Genomic DNA, 23366 nt, shown 5'->3' on the forward strand with positions numbered 1-23366 from the left:
CTACATAGGGTTTGTTTTGTTTATGACTTTAATAAAAGATGATTCAGTAAAGTATAAAGTCCCAATTTCTCCATCTTACATTTCAATGACGGACGAACATCTTTCATATCATGAGGCAGAATGCGGTTACGCGCTGTGCTTTTCAGAAAGACACACGGTGAATGGGAATGTGGGGAAAAACCCAGTACTAAGTGAAAGGGTCGCAATGAAAAGGTCACCGATCAAACGACTGAGAAGGGCGTGATGCACGCACGTACAGAGACACATTCAGTTCTATGCTCTTTGATCATGGTCTGTGTAATAGCTGCTTGTATCACCGACCATTTTGTGAGTACTCTGTAATACATCTCTCTTTTGTTTGACGTGTTTGACTAATCGTCCGTTTTCTATTTGGGCCTTACAAGCAAGACAACATTCCGTCTGACTTGTGACTTCACCTTTCTACAGGCTGAACAACACATCCCTGTCACAGAGTCGGTGGCGATCGCATGCATACGTCGGTGGCGGACATAGGCCCTACATGTAAATCAACAATATTCTGTGTGGGAAACGGCCTACATCATACTGTATACTTGGTAAGCATATGGACATTGTTCACACACACACACACACACACACACACACACACACTTTGTTTATGCCTAGCATAATTAATTTGTTTCCCAAATGCAACACTTAGGCCTAACACTGTATAAACATTAAATATAAGGTCACTATTATTTTTCATTGTGTCTATGTACTGTGTAGCACCCGTCTGATATGTCGAATGAATGAATAATAATAGTATATCATCATCGTCGTCCTATCTGGCGTAAACGACGTTCAAAATGAACAGAGCTACCAAGTCTCACGCATTCTGAGTGAGACTCAAGCATTTAGGGGCCATCTCACGATTTTACGCATGGCATCCATTTTTCTCACGCATCGAGGAAAAGTCTGCTAACTTGGGCCTACACTATAATATTAATAATGAGCATAGCCCAAAGGATTAAAGTGATAGTTGGAATTGAAGGTTTTATTTCCCTTTTCTCTTTCAAAATAGGTAAGAATAGTCACTTATGTATGCACCTGATCGCACCATAAGAGCTAAAAATTGAAAAAGCTCCCTACCGTGGGAGGGATAAAAAAACTCCTCCCCCCCCCCCCAAAAAAAAAAGAGCTATATATATATATATATATATATATATGGGGGGGGGGCAAAACGGGTTTTTGCCCCTCCCCGCGTTTGTCCCATGTAACAAATAATCTACCAAATAAAAAAAAGGCGCTTTTCTTTCTAAAAGTTGTCAATTGAGTATATGAATATAAGAACGACCCAAGTCCATGGAAGACCATTTCGAGTAAATCTAAAAAAAACCTTCATATCTTTTTTGTTTGTCCAATGATCTATTTAACTGTAGATGGGATGTGCAACATTGTATATACAAATTAGAACATATATTAGTATGACAATTAACATTAACATTAATTGTGGAGAGGCCATTTTGTGTGATGGACTTGGGGTCGTTCTTTGATTCATATACATGATATTCTGCTATAGAGATGAGAGGACGAGAGAGGGCGCTATGATATGAATGTAAAGAATGACCCAAGTCCTTCATTCTTACAATTCATATAAGATTTAACTCATTTATTTCAGGCACTTCCGGGGGTTAATTAGGATTTATCATTTATACACAAGATGAGTCCATGCATAAGCTACAATTTCCCATGTCAAACTGAATTTGGCCAAAAATTGGACTTGGGTCGTTCTTATATTCATATACTCAATTGTCAATTTCATAACTGAAAATTCGCAAACCATAATACACTATTATATACATTATAATATATATACACTAATATTTACTTATGAGTAGATTTAGTGCATACATGGTGGCCTCGCGTCCTCGAGTGTGCTTCCTGAGACATACCTTTAGTAAACCTTACATTTTCCCTTTCTTCTATACTTTTTGGCAATATAAGAAAGAAAAATTATTGCTCAATGCGACCACCTTTAAAGGGATGGTACAGTTTTGGTGGAGATGAGAATTAATCTTTTAACTTATTGCGACATACCAAGAAAACACTTATGATATAGTACAGACATACCGTTTTAAGAGGAATTCAAAGTTTATTTGATGAAAATCGGGTTTGGAATGACTAAAACATCCAAAAAATCACAAAATAAAACAAAGCTATCGTAATAAAATGCGGGGTCCCACACTTCTTTGGTAGAATCGCTCTTTTTTGGATATCTCAGCCATTTCAAAACTAATTTACATCAGATAATTAAAACGTTGAATTCCTCATACAATGATACATGCTCTTTCATATTTCATGAGACTTTTCTCATTATCTAACACAAAAAAAGTTAGAAATGTGAAATTAGGTCTCAACCAGGACCTGTACGATACCTTTAAGCTTTTAATGAACATATTTCAGACGAATGGCAAAGTGAAAGTGTCTCGCTCGCTCTGCCCGTACTTATAGTAAAATGAACAGTTTTAATTAGCGCCCTCCCCAGGCAGGTCCTTCCACGTCCCCCTGCTCGGTCGCTTCGCTCCCTCGCCGAGAATCTCACACCGCCACATAAATGTACCCCCGTATAATGATAGTTCTTTCCTTTTTAATTCTTTTCCACTATGTTTAATTTCCTTGAAATTTGCTTTTAGGCAAAATACTCGATAAACGGGACTTTTTTACTCTGTTTTTACAGAAAGTCCCTACCCTACAACCGCTCGATCGCTTCGCTCCTTCGGCGAGGATCTCACACCGTCACATTATATGCCCCCGTCGAGATTTTGCCCCCCCCCAAAAAAAAAAAAAAAAACACACACACACACACACAAACACACACACACACATACACACACACAAAACAAAACAAAAAAACAGAAAAAAAAACAGAAGTGTTCCGGCACGCTTGACCACCTGTAGGGATGTAGGCGCAAGGAAAGGTATGACTTGGAGAGTTTTGTGTTTTTACATTTGGATTCAGCTTCACTGACATGTTACAGAAGTCCCGTGCCTTCCTGGAAGTGTTGTTAGCGATCATCTATAGGCCTATATGTCACAAAACACTTCTTTTTTTCTTCCCCATTAGAAACATCTTTCTCTCTGACCTATATGTCCAAGACGTATTAGGAAAAAAAAAAACATTTGCAAAGGGCTTCCAAGAGAGGTAAATCATCGTTTGTTAAGAAATCTGAAATGATAATATTTGCCCCGTGCTTATTTTGTATTAAAGTCACCTTGGAAGAATTGCTGAAAAGAAAGACAATGACGAAATTACATCGAAACTGACGTTAAATAGGATGCCATGTTACACGATATGCTGACAGTCAAACGAAAATAATCTGCTGAAGATTCTCCATCTCATTTTACTCAGATTAGTAATTGAAGTTATCATTTTACATTGTAAAGAAAAAAATGAATAAATCGTGCGCTGTGAATTTTCACATACACAGTGTGTATATGAGATGTTTGGGGAAAACCCGCAACTATTAATAATAGGGTCCCAGTGAAAAGGTCATACGGTAAGTACTGACTTCCTTTGAATCGTCCCGCCATTTTGTGAGAGCCTCGCAATGCATCTCTCTTTCTAATAACTAACTCTCAGTGCTCTGTTTGAGTCTTTAGAGTAAGACCGCACTCATTCTAATTTCTGATCTCACGTTCCTACAGGCCTAACATAAAGTATGTTGTGATTTTATGCATCACTACACTTCGGAGCCCGACAGAAAATCAACAAAATTCAACCCGGAAGCGCAGCATACTTGGTAAGCACATGAAACATTACTCGATCACGCAAGTTATTCATGCCTGTGTAAGTGCACAATGGATCGCCATACAAATTTATGGGGCCACTAATATTCCTCATTTCATCAACGTTATTAAAATCGCAATCATATAGCAGTTTATACCACGTATACTATTCGTTGTTAATTCCAATATTATACAAATGATGCACAGGATAGAGTGCGTTAGTGTAGGCGTAGTGCACTCGAGGGTATTTACAATTGTGAAACATGCACGAGGCGAACACTAACGCCACGAAATAATCCTGTGCATCATTTGTTTTATAAAATGGGTCGAAAATTCGAAAACTAACATCATTTTTCAGCGTTTTTCACGTACCTTTGTGGGTCAAGACGTCCGAAGATGTTCGTCCCAAACTTTTACGCACGTCGCACTCGCGGAAGTCCCGCACATACAGTATAAGTATAATGGGGGGTTGGGTTTCCGGACACCCGCATGAAAACTTACTTATTTTACATGGAATATGCACCCTTTACCTTAAAGACTTGATATAGACTCCTCATATAGGCCTACTAGACAACATACTCTGAAAACGGCGTGAGAATTAACCTACTAAATCGTTGGATTTGCTCTTCAAAGTGACTCCATGTACGCGCGTCCGGTCCCATAACGCTTGGTCTACTGTACTGTACAAAGTGTACGTATAGTACAGTATACGTACGTACGCCACATATGTTATGCACAAGGGAAGACAGGCCGGCCGGCCGGCAGCCCGAACTAGAAGTTGTTTACAGGATTGACAGCGCGTACGCGTATGCATGCAATTCATCATTGGAGCCGCCGCGCGCACAGACGATCGGCAATCTACCATAGGATTACAGGCAGTGCAGTTGTACTGAAGTAAAGGAAGGATGTGTGTCTCATTTCAGCGCTTCCTATTGGCTACATTCTTGAACCCATTTTATAAATTATTTTACTGCCATTCCAGCGTTTCTCCAGCTCCTGAACTTGTTGCCAAATCAAGCGATTAATTCATTCATGTTATTGATTTGGTGAAAGACAACAAGTTATGTATTAGTTTGAAAAAATCTTAAATGATCTTCCCAATCCAATATAAGCAGATGAGAGCCCTACAACTGAAGCTATTTTGCAGTTACTGACTAAATTCGTCAATGTCTCTCTTGACAACACATTTTCTTGGAACGTTGGCAGATAAATCTAATAAAACTATTTCCCGTACTATCAGAGTAGGAGACAAACTTGGTGAATTTAGTTGTCGCCGGTAAATATGTGCTTGGATTTAAATGCTATACAAGGAAACTGATAACCCCAGAAATTGAGTAGAATCAATTCTGAGAATTTCATTTTCCATATCCAAATAACGAAAGATTATTGGAAAGTAACAATGATCATTTTTTTTTTATTGGAAAAGCAGATAAACATGGTACATGGGGTTAGTACAATAAAGTAAATACAAATAGATATCAAATTCATCACGTTAATATCAGTATCATTTGATCGTTGTTATTATAAGAACTTGAAGTTGTTTTAATGGTATACAAGTAGTGGAATTTTAAAGACATGAACGTGCATTAGCATGATCAAAAACGGATATTTTGTGACGCACATTACAAGGTAAAGACAATGGAGATCCAATATAATAAGCTGAAATACCAGCATGACCATCAGGGTCTTCAAAACATCGGACAAGGCGTTCAGCGGAGATAACCATTGTATGCAAATAAGGAATGAATCACAAATAGATAGTATTGTCTCGCCAATTCCGTAACGCTCGAAGCTGTCATAAAATAAAAATGTTATGATAATTAGACAAGAGAATGAGAAAGTTATAAAAGAGAAACGTATTTTCTTGTATATTTTCTTTATACTGTTGTACGCATATGACTCATAAGCTGTAGTAGTCTCCTCTTCCAGCGGTTCCAACACAAATATGTTAAAAATTCATAACTTTTGCATCGATTGTCCAATTTTCCTCAAACTTTCACTGATGTGTTCTACTAATATTGTTGCACTCTCTCAATCCTTATGTTTATGAAGGTGAACTTGTCCTTTAACGTATTGGTCCCTCTAAAGCAAGTGTCTCTGCCAGAATGTGGGGAAACCCATTTCTTAAAGACAAAAGGTGAAAGAATACGCCCAGGCTTTCATTCACCACTCGACCATATAGGGCTTGTTTTTATTTTCTAGTTCTCTTTAAGGTTGCACTTACTTGATATTCAAGCTCTTTTGTTCATCAACCATCAGAGCCAGCAGACATACAGTAGGTTCTAATCCTAATCCCTTTCACATGAAACATACCAACAGTGCAGGCGATTGTTTATCAATGTACGATATGATTTTTTAAAGGATGGATTCTATTCCAAAAAGTCTCTAACTTTCGATGAATTGTGTACCTACCTGATACATTTTGCAAACGTTTTATACTATACAGATGCAATTTATTGATTGTTATCACAAAATAATAGTATGAAATGAATTGAAAAGTGAATGCATTGAATTAATCTTTGCCTCGTATCGCTATTCGATCTTTCCCTTTTCCTTTTCTTGTCCTAAATATGATATTTGTTAACATGTATTACTTCTTATATTTCTTGTTTGCTAAAATTCTGCTAGAACTGCCAATACCAAATAATAGCTAATTATTATGTCTTGTGGCTCTTTTTTTTTCTGTTCAACAGACCAAAACTATGGCAACGTTTAATGAAGTCATTAGTCAAGATCTCGAGTGTCCTATTTGCCTGACACTTTTCAACCAGCCTAAAGAATTGGCATGTTCACACACTTTCTGCGAAGATTGCTTGGAGTATATCTTTCAAGATCAACCCAACCAACGAACGCTTAAATGCCCTGTATGCAGGAGAGGAACACCCTTACCCAGTGGAGGTGTTGGTAAGTTACAAACAAACGAACCAGTGAGTTCTCTTTTGGAGGCATTGAAAACCGAGAACCCAACGTGCACAGTTTGTGAGATGGACGAAAAACCGCCAGCTGTGTCCCACTGTCAGGATTGTGGGAAATATATGTGTAAATCGTGTGAGAAAAATCACTCTACCTGGGAAACGCTCTCCAACCACGAAGTGGTGCCCATGAGCGAGGTGCTCTCGGGAAAAGTTCGGCTTAAGAGGAGAAGAAAGTGTAAGAAACACCCTAACGATGATGAAGACTGTTACTGTATCGGATGTCGGGAGTACATTTGCTGTAAGTGCGGGATGTTGGAGCATTCGCAAGCTGGTCATCAGGTGGAAGGAGCACCTATTCATGCGGAACACATTCTCAAAAATATCAAGGAGTTGAAAGAAAGAGTAAATTCAAAGAAAACGACTGTTGAAAACCATATCAAGTTCATAGCCACACAACGCAATGAAATAGCAAACATATTGGAAAAGGTAAATGATGACATTGACAAGGCATACGAGGAATGCATTCAACTATTGTCAGACAGAAAAGAAGCACTGAAAGGTCAAGTGAAACGATGGTCTGAAAAATTCGAGAAGGAATTATACGACATGGATGAAGAGCATCGGCGAACAATCCGTCACATAACCTCCACGGAGGAGCTTGTCACTAATGGTATGAAGGCACCTCTGGAGAATGACGCATTGTTTGCACACGACACGCTGCGCGAAAACTTGACGAATCTCCTGGGACGAAATGATCCAGACGACCAAATACCTAGACGTGTGAAAGAACGAGCTCAGAGGATGTCATTTACTAAACACGTGAAGGCCAATGAACTTTGTCTCGGTGAGCTAACAGATTACAAGTGGGAAGTCAAAGCAGACGTAAAGCTCACTGGTGTAGGACCCACCTGCTTCATGAGGTGTATAGCCGCAACACCAAACGGGAAAATGGCGATGGGCAGGATGGGAAGTTATGAAAGTGGAATCTATCTCTACTCCCCTGATGGCAAGTTACAACAGACGGTGATGGAACATGTTTTTGCTTATTCAATGGCATTCCTGTCTGACGGACGAAGTGTTTTGGGCCTACGTGGTAAAATCTACAAGATATCACTGTACACTCCACACTGGGAGAAGCTTGACGTCACGTTCGAGACTGGAAGCCAGCTAACAGCTGCTGATAGTGTGACTGTTGACGGAGATGATAATATATACGTGAGTTGTGACATACGCCAAAAGATCCAAGTATTTACCCCACGGGGAGGGAAGGCTTTCAGAGAAATAATGTATGATAAATTACATATCTCACCAATGCAAATAGTCTCATTTCTAACAACGGGAAACCTGATATGCGGTGTGCTCAATCGTGTCATATGCCTTGATGGTAATGGGAAGATAAAGAAAGTCTTCAGGGAAAATGGTAGGGATGGCTACCCGGCAGTTTGTCGAGATGATTCGGTCATTATAGCCTGGGTGGATCAAGGGAACGGTCTTGTCAGTATCGATCGATACGCGAGGGATTTGGAGTACGTGCACAATCTCATCACTGATTTCAAAGTGCCAAAAAGTTGTCGGTACGTGTGCCTCCTACAGGTGTTCAAGAGTGGTGAGATAGCCTTGTACATGCCTCCGCAAAGATTCTACATATTTGACACCGTAAGAGCATAGTGTGAACATTGACGATATTTTGAAATTGCCCTGGAAAATCTTTTATTTCCCTTTCTATTTGGGGCTGGAGGTGATGGAGTGGGTGAGGAAATAAGACGGGGGTCTAGGGCAATTACCCTCTGGGCAATTACCCCGTCCCCTTCCCCTGGCCTTAATCCAAATCCTAATAATGAACCTAATCCTAACCCTAAACCTAACCCTAATCTTTTATTACTCCTACCTTAATTACCACTAACCAGTATTTAGCGGGGGGGGGGGGGGGGGGGTTATTGCCCTTTGGGGGTAATTGTCCGGATACGGTATTGTGTTGCAACCAAACCCTCCATGCAAGGACAGGCCACCGTCTCCACAAATGGGGGTCACTCGGCTAGCACGGCTTGTGACTGCAGCCATCCTGACCAAACCCTCCGTCACATCGTGGAAGACTGCCACATGTCTGTATATGTATGTAAACACAATACGAAGATTAAATAGCGACGGTTCATAAATACACACGTATTGCACGTTATCTATTGTACAGGCCCTACAGCGCGGGTCTCACGAACCGGCGCAATACAACTTTTCATACGTCGGTTCGTGAGACCCGCGCTTTAGTACATAACCTATGGTGCGCGCAAGAAACGATGGGTTTACGAACCGACGCAGGGAGTTTGAAGACAGAGATATCGTAGATTTTTGAATTCACACTAAAATTACACTATGAATAGGAAGAACAACTTCCACTCTCATCACCCTGTCAAAATTTGTACACACAAGACAGGAAAAAAACATTGAAAACGTTGTCTGAAACTTGTGAGATCTTTAAACGCGATTTTCTCAGAACTGCATTTTCGCTCAAAAACGAAATAGCGTCGTTTCGTGAAACCAACGACGAAATGTTCGGATTAATAAACCCTTTTTCATTTTTCGGATTAACGAACCTCTAGGCATAGGGAATTTGTGTGTTTCGGATTAACTGACCTTCGGAATAACGAACCTTCGAAATAGCGAACAGCACACAATAAGACATGACGTCATTGAAGTGGAATAAGAGTAAGGCCTCTTCAAATTTGAGGGAACTTTTAGCAAAAGAAATGAAGAAAAGAAATTGTGAATATGCATGGAAATGAATGTCTGTAACACTTCTTTTAGAATAAAGTTATAATATGATACGTCGTCTGAATAAGTTTACCCAAAACACTTTATTTTGGTGTAAATTAGCCACTTGAAGCAACATTCGAGCAGAGTATATTTTATTAATGCAATATTATTGCTCCTTGTAATGGACTGTGTTCAGCATTGGAATCAAAACATTCCAGTCAAAAAGACTTTATAATCATACGCAAATCAAAATTTCCTGTTTGGTAATCATTCCGTTGGTGGGCACTGCCGTGCATTTTAACAACGTCCTTCAAGCATATCTACAGGAAAGGAAAATCAAACTGTGTACATTCTTATCGATTTGATGATTTCGACTGACTGAAAAAAGTACTTTCCTATTCGGTTTGTAAATAGCTGAATCTTGTTATTTCGATATGCTACTGATCATGTACTTCTCTGTCTAATATTTCACGAAGTGTGCTTATAATTGAGTCGTTATTTTGCATGACCCGCAGTGCAGCATCCATAAAGATTCAAAACTCATAATCGGTATGATTTGAATTTTATAGTAAAATTGGATTTGATGTTCCCTTTGAATGCTTTAAAATGTATATAAGAGTAATGTATGTCATGATAATATTGTAAAACGTTTCTCAGCTGTTTCATCCACGTGTCTGTCTCATGCTGCCTTTAATATTTCTAATGTGTGCAATAAATTTCAGAGCGTTTGTAAACAGAACGATGGGTCTGACATCACTTGGTCAGACGTAGTAATATGGAGTGTTGCATTTCCGACAATGTACCAAGTATAAAAGAGTGATTACGTTTTACTATGTGAACATCGTTTACAGAATTGACTTTAACTACAACGTATCACCACATTTTTTTTGGATCTACACTTGTATAAGATATTTGTGTTGTTATATACTTGCGCCTACTATAGGATAAACAATCGTTTTTTTCCCCTATTCATCTTCTGAAAGTTAATGAATATTTATTAGATCACTAACACTTTCTGAGAACTTTATTTCCATATTAGTACCATGTCTGTGTCATAAAATGGGTGTATCTGCGCGCATACGTGTTCGCATGTATCTGGAACAAACATTTAATCCAATTATACAACAGACCCTACTACACTTTGTGACTTCAGAATCTAAAGAGTGTGATCACAGTAAACTCTAACATTAATTCCTTAGTTTTATTTTGTTGCAGTAAGCATAATAAAACATTCATGTAGAAAGCCATCTGCATAAGAATTTTAAAATATGTTTTACCTTCTTTCAGGGCCTTCATAATATGTATGTGCTCATAGAAGAAGACGGTCAAAATGAAATGTATGAGTTTCATTTCGTAACATAATGCTCTTATAGATTTAAACTGATATAAACCATTCGATATAAACTAATATTAAAGGGACTGTAGAGTACTGGTTGAGGTGAGGATTCAGGTTTATAACATTCCTATAAGTGAGATGATGAGAAACCTTTTCTGAAATATGAACGAACATGTAATTTTAATAAGGATTCAAGGTTTTTGATGAAAATTGGTTTTCAAATGGTTGAGATATCAAAAAAAAATTATATTAATAAAAGGCGACAGGCCACGTTTTTTATTAGGATCTCTTTGATTCACCTTGTTTTTGGATATCTCAGCCATTTCAAAACCAGTTTTCAACAAACAAACTTCGGATACCCCTTAGAATTGCATGCTCTTTGACATCTCATAGGGTGGTTCCTAAATATCTCGCAAAACGTTAAAAGCTAAATCCTAACCTCGACGAGAACTGTACAACCTCTTTAATGTTGTTTTATTGAAATTCAATATCTGCATTGAAATTTAACTAATCAATTTCCCGTTTTATAATGCGGATGACGTGAGGGGCAATTCATTTAAGCAATAGTTTCATGGATTATTTACAATTCAGAAGAAAGCCGAGGGGGATCATCGGCAACATTGTTGGCAAAATTGTGTAATATGATTGTATTGTTTGTGTGTGTGCGTGTGTGTGTTTGCGCGTGTGTGTGTCTGTGTGTGTCTGTGTGTCTGATAGAAAACTAATCATGAATAATGTTTATAATCTTCACCTTGAAACCCATATGGTACAACTAAACAATACAGAAGAATCTAATGTCCATGTAACATTATCCGATATTCTTGTAAGAAATATTTTCACCTATCGGTACAATACATGGCATTCTATACATTTTAATTATTTATCAAATTTTCATGAAATATGTTATTACCGAAAAGTGTAGTAATCTCAAACAAAAATACAATTTGAATTTAGTGTATGTAGAATTGTGGAGCTCATTGATACACATGAAAGGGAAAAAATATTGTACTTCATTGACTTCGTTCATTTTCAGTATTTCTGTTCATTTTATGGATACTTTATTTTCTCGAAGGGTATCCCAACTTTCATACCAAGAGTTGCTCATATGAAAGAGCCTGTAATTCCAAGAGGGAGTCAACGCTTAATTAATGAAAATTATCCTTATAAAAGTTGTGACACACCTTCCATTACGATCCCTTTGTTTTGCTTTGTATTTGGATGTCTCAGCCATTCCAAAACTTATTTTCATCCATTAAAAAAAATGAATTCCTGTCATACAGAATGGTATGTTTTGTATTATTGAAAACATGATCTCTTGGTGTTTCACCAAAAGCTATAAGCCCAATCTTCATCTTCATCTTCACCAACAGGCCTAGTACCATCCCTTCAAGTCCTCATTACCAATTAAATTTACATTGACCTATTGCCTCATGAAGGGGCGGAAAGTACAATATTGTTACAGGGTAACATTTCTTTGCAGTAGTAAAAAAAGAGGGAGTAAAAAAAAGAAATAACTGTGTATGTTTATCAAAAGAAAAATAGTTCGAATTCATGCATATTTCTTTTACCCTTCTTAATGTCAGATAGTCACTTTGATCATCGAAAACTCAAAGTCTATAAACTTGATAGTTTACAAAAATTCTTTATTACTCAAATGAAAACAATGTCTCGATTGACATTTTGAATTGGCGTACAATATAGCATGGCATTCTTGCATAATTATGCTGGCAGACAAACAGACGTTATTGCTGGAACTTATTCTCCATCTCATTTTCCTTAAGATTATCATTGAAGTTCTTATTCAACTTCGTATATGCACACATTCAAATTTTTTGGCTCACGCTGATCCCATATTTTATCGCCTAAAAACTTTGAAGGCCCATGATATACATCTATACCTAACTGCCATATTTATGTATAAACACACTCGAAATTTATTACCATTTTTTCATAATACCCTATAGTAACCAATGACCATATTCACTCATACCCTACCCGTCGTTTCCATGATTTTCATTTAAGTAATCCGAAGCTTTTACTTGCTCAAAATTCGATTAGACATCAAGGTCCGGATACATGGAACACTCTTCCTGAGAAGTTGAAACAGTGTGCCTCCTTGTTTTCATTTAAAGCAAAGTTAAAGAAGTACATTTTATTACAGTATACTTCAAATACGAACTAAAAACAAATAAATTATACAACTAATGTTGGTCTCCCGATAGCAACAGCGCATATCGTCCCCTCTTTCAGTAAACCAATTTCATTATTCTAAATTCCAGCCTATCTGTCATTGTGCACCCTCAAGCACCTGCACACACATTCACCACCACCACCATCACACACCAGAGTTTATTTTTCCCTGCTACCTTCGCAGCAGAATTTATATTGTTACAAATCTAGTACGTCCTTATCTTTCCCTCGGGCCGGCCATATTTTCAAGCAATGCTTATAATGGCGGCCCTCTGCATAATCGTTTCTTAACTACAAATGTTATTCGTATCACTGCTGCATAGACATGCATACTGTATATTAAATCTCTTTCATATCGTTGTTTATGCAAGTCAATAGACTGTGTTAAATTTATTTCATATATTTCCTACATGTTCATGATTATGTATTATATGTATCGTGGTTTATGCAAGTCAAACGATTCTGCGTTGAATTTACTTTGTATATTTCCTGCATCTTCATGATTATGTAACTTATGTATATTGATTTGCAGAAAATAAAGTGTTAAATCTATTTTATATATTTCCTACATGTTCATGATTATGTACTTATATGTATTGTGGTTTGTGCAAGTCAAACGACTCTGCGTTGAATTTACTTTGTATATTTCCTGCATCTTCATGATTATGTAACTTATGTATATTGATTTGCAGAAAATAAAGTATCTATCAAACAAACAACTTCAGGATATTTGTTTACATCTTTGTCTTTTGAGTATATAAATTCTCCTCTTTGGTAGCATAATAATCAAGAAACACTTGAAGGGTTTGTTTGCAAAAACCGATAAGTCCATTTTTGAAGATTTTGAAGTACGATCTCTGTCATAAAGTACAAACTAATACCTTTTAAATGATATATTGGTCACTACATATAAAGCTATATTTTTGAAGATATGGTCAAAAGAAGCAAAAATTTTCTTATTATTCTCTTTATTTTTCTTGACCTTTAATCGCAAATATCTCCATTTGGCAAATATGGACTTGTCGGTTTTTGCAAACTCTTCACTTGTATTCTACATAGGGTTTGTTTTGTTTATGACTTTAAATAAATGATTCAGTAAAGTATAAAGTCCCAATTTCTCCATCTTACATTTCAATGACGGACGAACATCTTTCATATCATGAGGCAGAATGCGGTTACGCGCTGTGCTTTTCAGAAAGACACACGGTGAATGGGATGTGGGGAAAACCCAGTACTAAGTGAAAGGGTCGCAATGAAAAGGTCACCGATCAAACGACTGAGAAGGGCGTGATGCACGCACGTACAGAGCACATTCAGTTCTATGCTCTTTGATCATGGTCTGTGTAATAGCTGCTTGTATCACCGACCATTTTGTGAGTACTCTGTAATACATCTCTCTTTTGTTTGACGTGTTTGACTAATCGTCCGTTTTCTATTTGGGCCTTACAAGCAAGACAACATTCCGTCTGACTTGTGACTTCACCTTTCTACAGGCTGAACAACACATCCCTGTCACAGAGTCGGTGGCGATCGCATGCATACGTCGGTGGCGGACATAGGCCCTACATGTAAATCAACAATATTCTGTGTGGGAAACGGCCTACATCATACTGTATACTTGGTAAGCATATGGGACATTGTTCACACACACACACACACACACACACACTTTGTTTATGCCTAGCATAATTAATTTGTTTCCCAAATGCAACACTTAGGCCTAACACTGTATAAACATTAAATATAAGGTCACTATTATTTTTTCATTGTGTCTATGTACTGTGTAGCACCCGTCTGATATGTCGAATGAATGAATAATAATACTATATCATCATCGTCGTCCTATCTGGCGTAAACGACGTTCAAATGAACAGAGCTACCAAGTCTCACGCATTCTGAGTGAGACTCAAGCATTTAGGGGCCATCTCACGATTTTACGCATGGCATCCATTTTTCTCACGCATCGGGAAAAGTCTGCTAACTTGGGCCTACACTATAATATTAATAATGAGCATAGCCCAAAGGATTAAAGTGATAGTTGGAATTGAAGGTTTATTTCCCTTTTCTCTTTCAAAATAGGTAAGAATAGTCACTTATGTATGCACCTGATCGCACCATAAGAGCTAAAAATTGAAAAAGCTCCCTACCGTGGGAGGGATAAAAAACTCCTCCCCCCCCCCCCAAAAAAAAGAGCTATATATATATATATATATATATATATATATGGGGGGGGGGGGGCAAAACGGGTTTTTGCCCCTCCCCGCGTGTCCCATGTAACAAATAATCTACCAAATAAAAAAAGGCGCTTTTCTTTCTAAAAGTTGTCAATTGAGTATATGAATATAAGAACGACCCAAGTCCATGGAAGACCATTTCGAGTAAACTAAAAAAAACCTTCATATCTTTTTTGTTTGTCCAATGATCTATTTAACTGTGATGGGATGGCAACATTGTATATACAAATTAGAACATATATTAGTATGACAATTAACATTAACATTAATTGTGGAGAGGCCATTTTGTGTGATGGACTTGGGTCGTTCTTTGATTCATATACATGATATTCTGCTATAGAGATGAGAGGACGAGAGAGGGCGCTATGATATGAATGTAAGAATGACCCAAGTCCTTCATTCTTACATTCATATAAGATTTAACTCATTTATTTCAGGCACTTCCGGGGTTAATTAGGATTTATCATTTATACACAAGATGAGTCCATGCATAAGCTACAATTTCCCATGTCAAACTGAATTTGGCCAAAAATTGGACTTGGGTCGTTCTTATATTCATATACTCAATTGTCAATTTCATAACTGAAAATTCGCAAACCATAATACACTATTATATACATTATAATATATATACACTAATATTTACTTATGAGTAGATTTAGTGCATACATGGTGGCCTCGCGTCCTCGAGTGTGCTTCCTGAGACATACCTTTAGTAAACCTTACATTTTCCCTTTCTTCTATACTTTTTGGCAATATAAGAAAGAAAAATTATTGCTCAATGCGACCACTTTTAAAGGGATGGTACAGTTTTGGTGGAGATGAGAATTAATCTTTTAACTTATTGCGACATACCAAGAAAACACTTATGATATAGTACAGAACATACCGTTTTAAGAGGAATTCAAAGTTTATTTGATGAAAATCGGGTTTTGGAATGACTAAAACATCCAAAAAATCACAAAATAAAACAAAGCTATCGTAATAAAATGCGGGTCCCACACTTCTTTGGTAGAATCGCTCTTTTTTGGATATCTCAGCCATTTCAAAACTAATTTACATCAGATAATTAAAACGTTGAATTCCTCATACAATGATACATGCTCTTTCATATTTCATGAGACTTTTCTCATTATCTAACACAAAAAGTTAGAAATGTGAAATTAGGTCTCAACCAGGACTGTACGATACCTTTAAGCTTTTAATGAACATATTTCAGACGAATCGGCAAAGTGAAAGTGTCTCGCTCGCTCTGCCCGTACTTATAGTAAAATGAACAGTTTTAATTAGCGCCCCTCCCCAGGCAGGTCCTTCCACGTCCCCCTGCTCGGTCGCTTCGCTCCCTCGCCGAGAATCTCACACCGCCACATAAATGTACCCCCCGTATAATGATAGTTCTTTCCTTTTTAATTCTTTTCCACTATGTTTAATTTCCTTGAAATTTGCTTTTAGGCAAATACTCGATAAAACGGGACTTTTTTACTCTGTTTTTACAGAAAGTCCCTACCCTACAACCGCTCGATCGCTTCGCTCCTTCGGCGAGGATCTCACACCACCGTCACATTATATGCCCCCCGTCGAGATTTTGCCCCCCCCCCCCCCCCAAAAAAAAAAAAAAAAAAAAAACCACAACACACACACACAAACACACACACACACATACACACACACAAAACAAAACCAAAAAACAGAAAAAAAACAGAAGTGTTCCGGCACGCTTGACCACCTGTAGGGATGTAGGCGCAAGGAAAGGATAGACTTGGAGAGTTTTGTGTTTTTACATTTGGATTCAGCTTCACTGACATGTTACAGAAGTCCCGTGCCTTCCTGGAAGTGTTGTTAGCGATCATCTATAGGCCTATATGTCACAAAACACCTTCTTTTTTTCTTCCCCATTAGAAACATTTCTCTCTGACCTATATGTCCAAGACGTATTAGGAAAAAAAAAAACATTTGCAAAGGGCTTCCAAGAGAGGTAAATCATCGTTTGTTAAGAAATCTGAAATGAGTAATATTTGCCCGTGCTTATTTTGTATTAAAGTCACCTTGGAAGAATTGCTGAAAAGAAAGACAATGACGAAATTACATCGAAACTGACGTTAAATAGGATGCCATGTTACACGATATGCTGACAGTCAAACGAAAATAATCTGCTGAAGATTTCTCCATCTCATTTTACTCAGATTAGTAATTGAAGTTATCATTTTACATTGTAAAGAAAAAAATGAATAAATCGTGCGCTGTGATTTTCACATACACAGTGTGTATATGAGATGTTTGGGAAAACCCGCAACTATTAATAATAGGGTCCCAGTGAAAAGGTCATACGGTAAGTACTGACTTCCTTTGAATCGTCCCGCCATTTTGTGAGAGCCTCGCAATGCATCTCTCTTTCTAATAACTAACTCTCAGTGCTCTGTTTGAGTCTTTAGAGTAAGACCGCACTCATTCTAATTTCTGATCTCACGTTCCTACAGGCCTAACATAAAGTATGTTGTGATTTTATGCATCACTACACTTCGGAGCCCGACAGAAAATCAACAAAATTCAACCCGGAAGCGCAGCATACTTGGTAAGCACATGAAACATTACTCGATCACGCAAGTTATTCATGCCTGTGTAAGTGCACAATGGATCGCCATACAAATTTATGGGGCCACTAATATTCCTCATTTCATCAACGTTATTAAAATCGCAATCATATAGCAGTTTATACCACGTATACTATTCGTTGTTAATTCCAATATTATACAAATGATGCACAGGATAGAGTGCGTTAGTGTAGGCGTAGTGCACTCGAGGGTATTTACAATTGTGAAACATGCACGAGGCGAACACTAACGCCACGAAATAATCCTGTGCATCATTTGTTTTATAAAATGGGTCGAAAATTCGAAAACTAACATCATTTTCAGCGTTTTTCACGTACCTTTGTGGGTCAAGACGTCCGAAGATGTTCGTCCCAAACTTTACGCACGTCGCACTCGCGGAAGTCCCGCACATACAGTATAAGTATAATGGGGGGTTGGGTTTCCGGACACCCGCATGAAAACTTACTTATTTTACATGGAATATGCACCCTTTACCTTAAAGACTTGATATAGACTCCTCATATAGGCCTACTAGACAACATACTCTGAAAACGGCGTGAGAATTAACCTACTAAATCGTTGGATTTGCTCTTCAAAGTGACTCCATGTACGCGCGTCCGGTCCCATAACGCTTGGTCTACTGTACTGTACAAAGTGTACGTATAGTACAGTATACGTACGTACGCCACATATGTTATGCACAAGGGAAGACAGGCCGGCCGGCCGGCAGCCCGAACTAGAAGTTGTTTACAGGATTGACAGCGCGTACGCGTATGCATGCAATTCATCATTGGAGCCGCCGCGCGCACAGACGATCGGCAATCTACCATAGGATTACAGGCAGTGCAGTTGTACTGAAGTAAAGGAAGGATGTGTGTCTCATTTCAGCGCTTCCTATTGGCTACATTCTTGAACCCATTTTATAAATTATTTTACTGCCATTCCAGCGTTTCTCCAGCTCCTGAACTTGTTGCCAAATCAAGCGATTAATTCATTCATGTTATTGATTTGGTGAAAGACAACAAGTTATGTATTAGTTTGAAAAATCTTAAATGATCTTCCCAATCCAATATAAGCAGATGAGAGCCCTACAACTCAAGCTATTTTGCAGTTACTGACTAAATTCGTCAATGTCTCTCTTGACAACACATTTTCTTGGAACGTTGGCAGATAAATCTAATAAAACTATTTCCCGTACTATCAGAGTAGGAGACAAACTTGGTGAATTTAGTTGTCGCCGGTAAATATGTGCTTGGATTTAAATGCTATACAAGGAAACTGATAACCCCAGAAATTGAGTAGAATCAATTCTGAGAATTTCATTTTCCATATCCAAATAACGAAAGATTATTGGAAAGTAACAATGATCTTTTTTTTTTTATTGGAAAAGCAGATAAACATGGTACATGGGGTTAGTACAATAAAGTAAATACAAATAGATATCAAATTCATCACGTTAATATCAGTATCATTTGATCGTTGTTATTATAAGAACTTGAAGTTGTTTAATGGTATACAAGTAGTGGAATTTTAAAGACATGAACGTGCATTAGCATGATCAAAAACGGATATTTTGTGACGCACATTACAAGGTAAAGACAATGGAGATCCAATATAATAAGCTGAAATACCAGCATGACCATCAGGGTCTTCAAAACATCGGACAAGGCGTTCAGCGGAGATAACCATTGTATGCAAATAAGGAATGAATCACAAATAGATAGTATTGTCTCGCCAATTCCGTAACGCTCGAAGCTGTCATAAAATAAAAATGTTATGATAATTAGACAAGAGAATGAGAAAGTTATAAAAGAGAAACGTATTTTCTTGTATATTTTCTTTATACTGTTGTACGCATATGACTCATAAGCTGTAGTAGTCTCCTCTTCCAGCGGTTCCAACACAAATATGTTAAAAATTCATAACTTTTGCATCGATTGTCCAATTTTCCTCAAACTTTCACTGATGTGTTCTACTAATATTGTTGCACTCTCTCAATCCTTATGTTTATGAAGGTGAACTTGTCCTTTAACGTATTGGTCCCTCTAAAGCAAGTGTCTCTGCCAGAATGTGGGGAAACCCATTTCTTAAAGACAAAAGGTGAAAGAATACGCCAGGCTTTCATTCACCACTCGACCATATAGGGCTTGTTTTTATTTTCTAGTTCTCTTTAAGGTTGCACTTACTTGATATTCAAGCTCTTTTGTTCATCAACCATCAGAGCCAGCAGACATACAGTAGGTTCTAATCCTAATCCCTTTCACATGAAACATACCAACAGTGCAGGCGATTGTTTATCAATGTACGATATGATTTTTTAAAGGATGGATTCTATTCCAAAAAGTCTCTAACTTTCGATGAATTGTGTACCTACCTGATACATTTTGCAAACGTTTTATACTATACAGATGCAATTTATTGATTGTTATCACAAAATAATAGTATGAAATGAATTGAAAAGTGAATGCATTGAATTAATCTTTGCCTCGTATCGCTATTCGATCTTTCCCTTTTCCTTTTCTTGTCCTAAATATGATATTTGTTAACATGTATTACTTCTTATATTTCTTGTTTGCTAAAATTCTGCTAGAACTGCCAATACCAAATAATAGCTAATTATTATGTCTTGTGGCTCTTTTTTTTTCTGTTCAACAGACCAAAACTATGGCAACGTTTAATGAAGTCATTAGTCAAGATCTCGAGTGTCCTATTTGCCTGACACTTTTCAACCAGCCTAAAGAATTGGCATGTTCACACACTTTCTGCGAAGATTGCTTGGAGTATATCTTTCAAGATCAACCCAACCAACGAACGCTTAAATGCCCTGTATGCAGGAGAGGAACACCCTTACCCAGTGGAGGTGTTGGTAAGTTACAAACAAACGAACCAGTGAGTTCTCTTTTGGAGGCATTGAAAACCGAGAACCCAACGTGCACAGTTTGTGAGATGGACGAAAAACCGCCAGCTGTGTCCCACTGTCAGGATTGTGGGAAATATATGTGTAAATCGTGTGAGAAAAATCACTCTACCTGGGAAACGCTCTCCAACCACGAAGTGGTGCCCATGAGCGAGGTGCTCTCGGGAAAAGTTCGGCTTAAGAGGAGAAGAAAGTGTAAGAAACACCCTAACGATGATGAAGACTGTTACTGTATCGGATGTCGGGAGTACATTTGCTGTAAGTGCGGGATGTTGGAGCATTCGCAAGCTGGTCATCAGGTGGAAGGAGCACCTATTCATGCGGAACACATTCTCAAAAATATCAAGGAGTTGAAAGAAAGAGTAAATTCAAAGAAAACGACTGTTGAAAACCATATCAAGTCATAGCCACACAACGCAATGAAATAGCAAACATATTGGAAAAGGTAAATGATGACATTGACAAGGCATACGAGGAATGCATTCAACTATTGTCAGACAGAAAAGAAGCACTGAAAGGTCAAGTGAAACGATGGTCTGAAAAATTCGAGAAGGAATTATACGACATGGATGAAGAGCATCGGCGAACAATCCGTCACATAACCTCCACGGAGGAGCTTGTCACTAATGGTATGAAGGCACCTCTGGAGAATGACGCATTGTTTGCACACGACACGCTGCGCGAAAACTTGACGAATCTCCTGGGACGAAATGATCCAGACGACCAAATACCTAGACGTGTGAAAGAACGAGCTCAGAGGATGTCATTTACTAAACACGTGAAGGCCAATGAACTTTGTCTCGGTGAGCTAACAGATTACAAGTGGGAAGTCAAAGCAGACGTAAAGCTCACTGGTGTAGGACCCACCTGCTTCATGAGGTGTATAGCCGCAACACCAAACGGGAAAATGGCGATGGGCAGGATGGGAAGTTATGAAAGTGGAATCTATCTCTACTCCCCTGATGGCAAGTTACAACAGACGGTGATGGAACATGTTTTTGCTTATTCAATGGCATTCCTGTCTGACGGACGAAGTGTTTTGGGCCTACGTGGTAAAATCTACAAGATATCACTGTACACTCCACACTGGGAGAAGCTTGACGTCACGTTCGAGACTGGAAGCCAGCTAACAGCTGCTGATAGTGTGACTGTTGACGGAGATGATAATATATACGTGAGTTGTGACATACGCCAAAAGATCCAAGTATTTACCCCACGGGAGGGAAGGCTTTCAGAGAAATAATGTATGATAAATTACATATCTCACCAATGCAAATAGTCTCATTTCTAACAACGGGAAACCTGATATGCGGTGTGCTCAATCGTGTCATATGCCTTGATGGTAATGGGAAGATAAAGAAAGTCTTCAGGGAAAATGGTAGGGATGGCTACCCGGCAGTTTGTCGAGATGATTCGGTCATTATAGCCTGGGTGGATCAAGGGAACGGTCTTGTCAGTATCGATCGATACGCGAGGGATTTGGAGTACGTGCACAATCTCATCACTGATTTCAAAGTGCCAAAAAGTTGTCGGTACGTGTGCCTCCTACAGGTGTTCAAGAGTGGTGAGATAGCCTTGTACATGCCTCCGCAAAGATTCTACATATTTGACACCGTAAGAGCATAGTGTGAACATTGACGATATTTTGAAATTGCCCTGGAAAAATCTTTTATTTCCCTTTCTATTTGGGGCTGGAGGTGATGGAGTGGGTGAGGAAATAAGACGGGGGTCTAGGGCAATTACCCTCTGGGCAATTACCCCGTCCCCTTCCCCTGGCCTTAATCCAAATCCTAATAATGAACCTAATCCTAACCCTAAACCTAACCCTAATCTTTTATTACTCCTACCTTAATTACCACTAACCAGTATTTAGCGGGGGGGGGGGGGGGGGGGGTTATTGCCCTTTGGGGGTAATTGTCCGGATACGGTATTGTGTTGCAACCAAACCCTCCATGCAAGGACAGGCCACCGTCTCCACAAATGGGGGTCACTCGGCTAGCACGGCTTGTGACTGCAGCCATCCTGACCAAACCCTCCGTCACATCGTGGAAGACTGCCACATGTCTGTATATGTATGTAAACACAATACGAAGATTAAATAGCGACGGTTCATAAATACACACGTATTGCACGTTATCTATTGTACAGGCCCTACAGCGCGGGTCTCACGAACCGGCGCAATACAACTTTTCATACGTCGGTTCGTGAGACCCGCGCTTTAGTACATAACCTATGGTGCGCGCAAGAAACGATGGGTTTACGAACCGACGCAGGGAGTTTGAAGACAGAGATATCGTAGATTTTTGAATTCACACTAAAATTACACTATGAATAGGAAGAACAACTTCCACTCTCATCACCCTGTCAAAATTTTTACACACAAGACAGGAAAAAAACATTGAAAACGTTGTCTGAAACTTGTGAGATCTTTAAACGCGATTTTCTCAGAACTGCATTTTCGCTCAAAAACGAAATAGCGTCGTTTCGTGAAACCAACGACGAAATGTTCGGATTAATAAACCCTTTTTCATTTTTCGGATTAACGAACCTCTAGGCATAGGGAATTTGTGTGTTTCGGATTAACTGACCTTCGGAATAACGAACCTTCGAAATAGCGAACAGCACACAATAAGACATGACGTCATTGAAGTGGAATAAGAGTAAGGCCTCTTCAAATTTGAGGGAACT

The 23366-nt window shown here is 38.5% G+C and overlaps 1 protein-coding gene and 1 long non-coding RNA gene across 2 annotated transcripts; both read left to right on the plus strand.

Annotated features, from left to right (window-relative positions):
* Positions 1-286: 286 nt before the first annotated feature.
* LOC139714941 (uncharacterized) lies at positions 287-8561 on the plus strand. Its single transcript, XM_071626590.1, has 3 exons — positions 287-575; positions 3667-3761; positions 6441-8561. Exon 3 carries the CDS (start codon positions 6450-6452, stop codon positions 8328-8330), a length of 1881 nt encoding a protein of 626 aa, XP_071482691.1. The 5' UTR covers positions 287-575; positions 3667-3761; positions 6441-6449; the 3' UTR covers positions 8331-8561.
* A 5458-nt stretch (positions 8562-14019) lies between these two features.
* On the plus strand, positions 14020-22535 carry LOC139714942 (uncharacterized). The gene is made up of 3 exons (XR_011709772.1): positions 14020-14557; positions 17648-17742; positions 20417-22535. It is a non-coding gene; the product is annotated as an uncharacterized lncRNA (long non-coding RNA).
* Positions 22536-23366: the final 831 nt, after the last annotated feature.

Source organism: Diadema antillarum, unplaced genomic scaffold, assembly GCF_040938485.1.
Source record: "Diadema antillarum isolate AM-2024a unplaced genomic scaffold, OU_Dant_1.0 seq00002550_RagTag, whole genome shotgun sequence".
In the NCBI taxonomy this organism is placed as follows: domain Eukaryota; kingdom Metazoa; phylum Echinodermata; class Echinoidea; order Diadematoida; family Diadematidae; genus Diadema; species Diadema antillarum.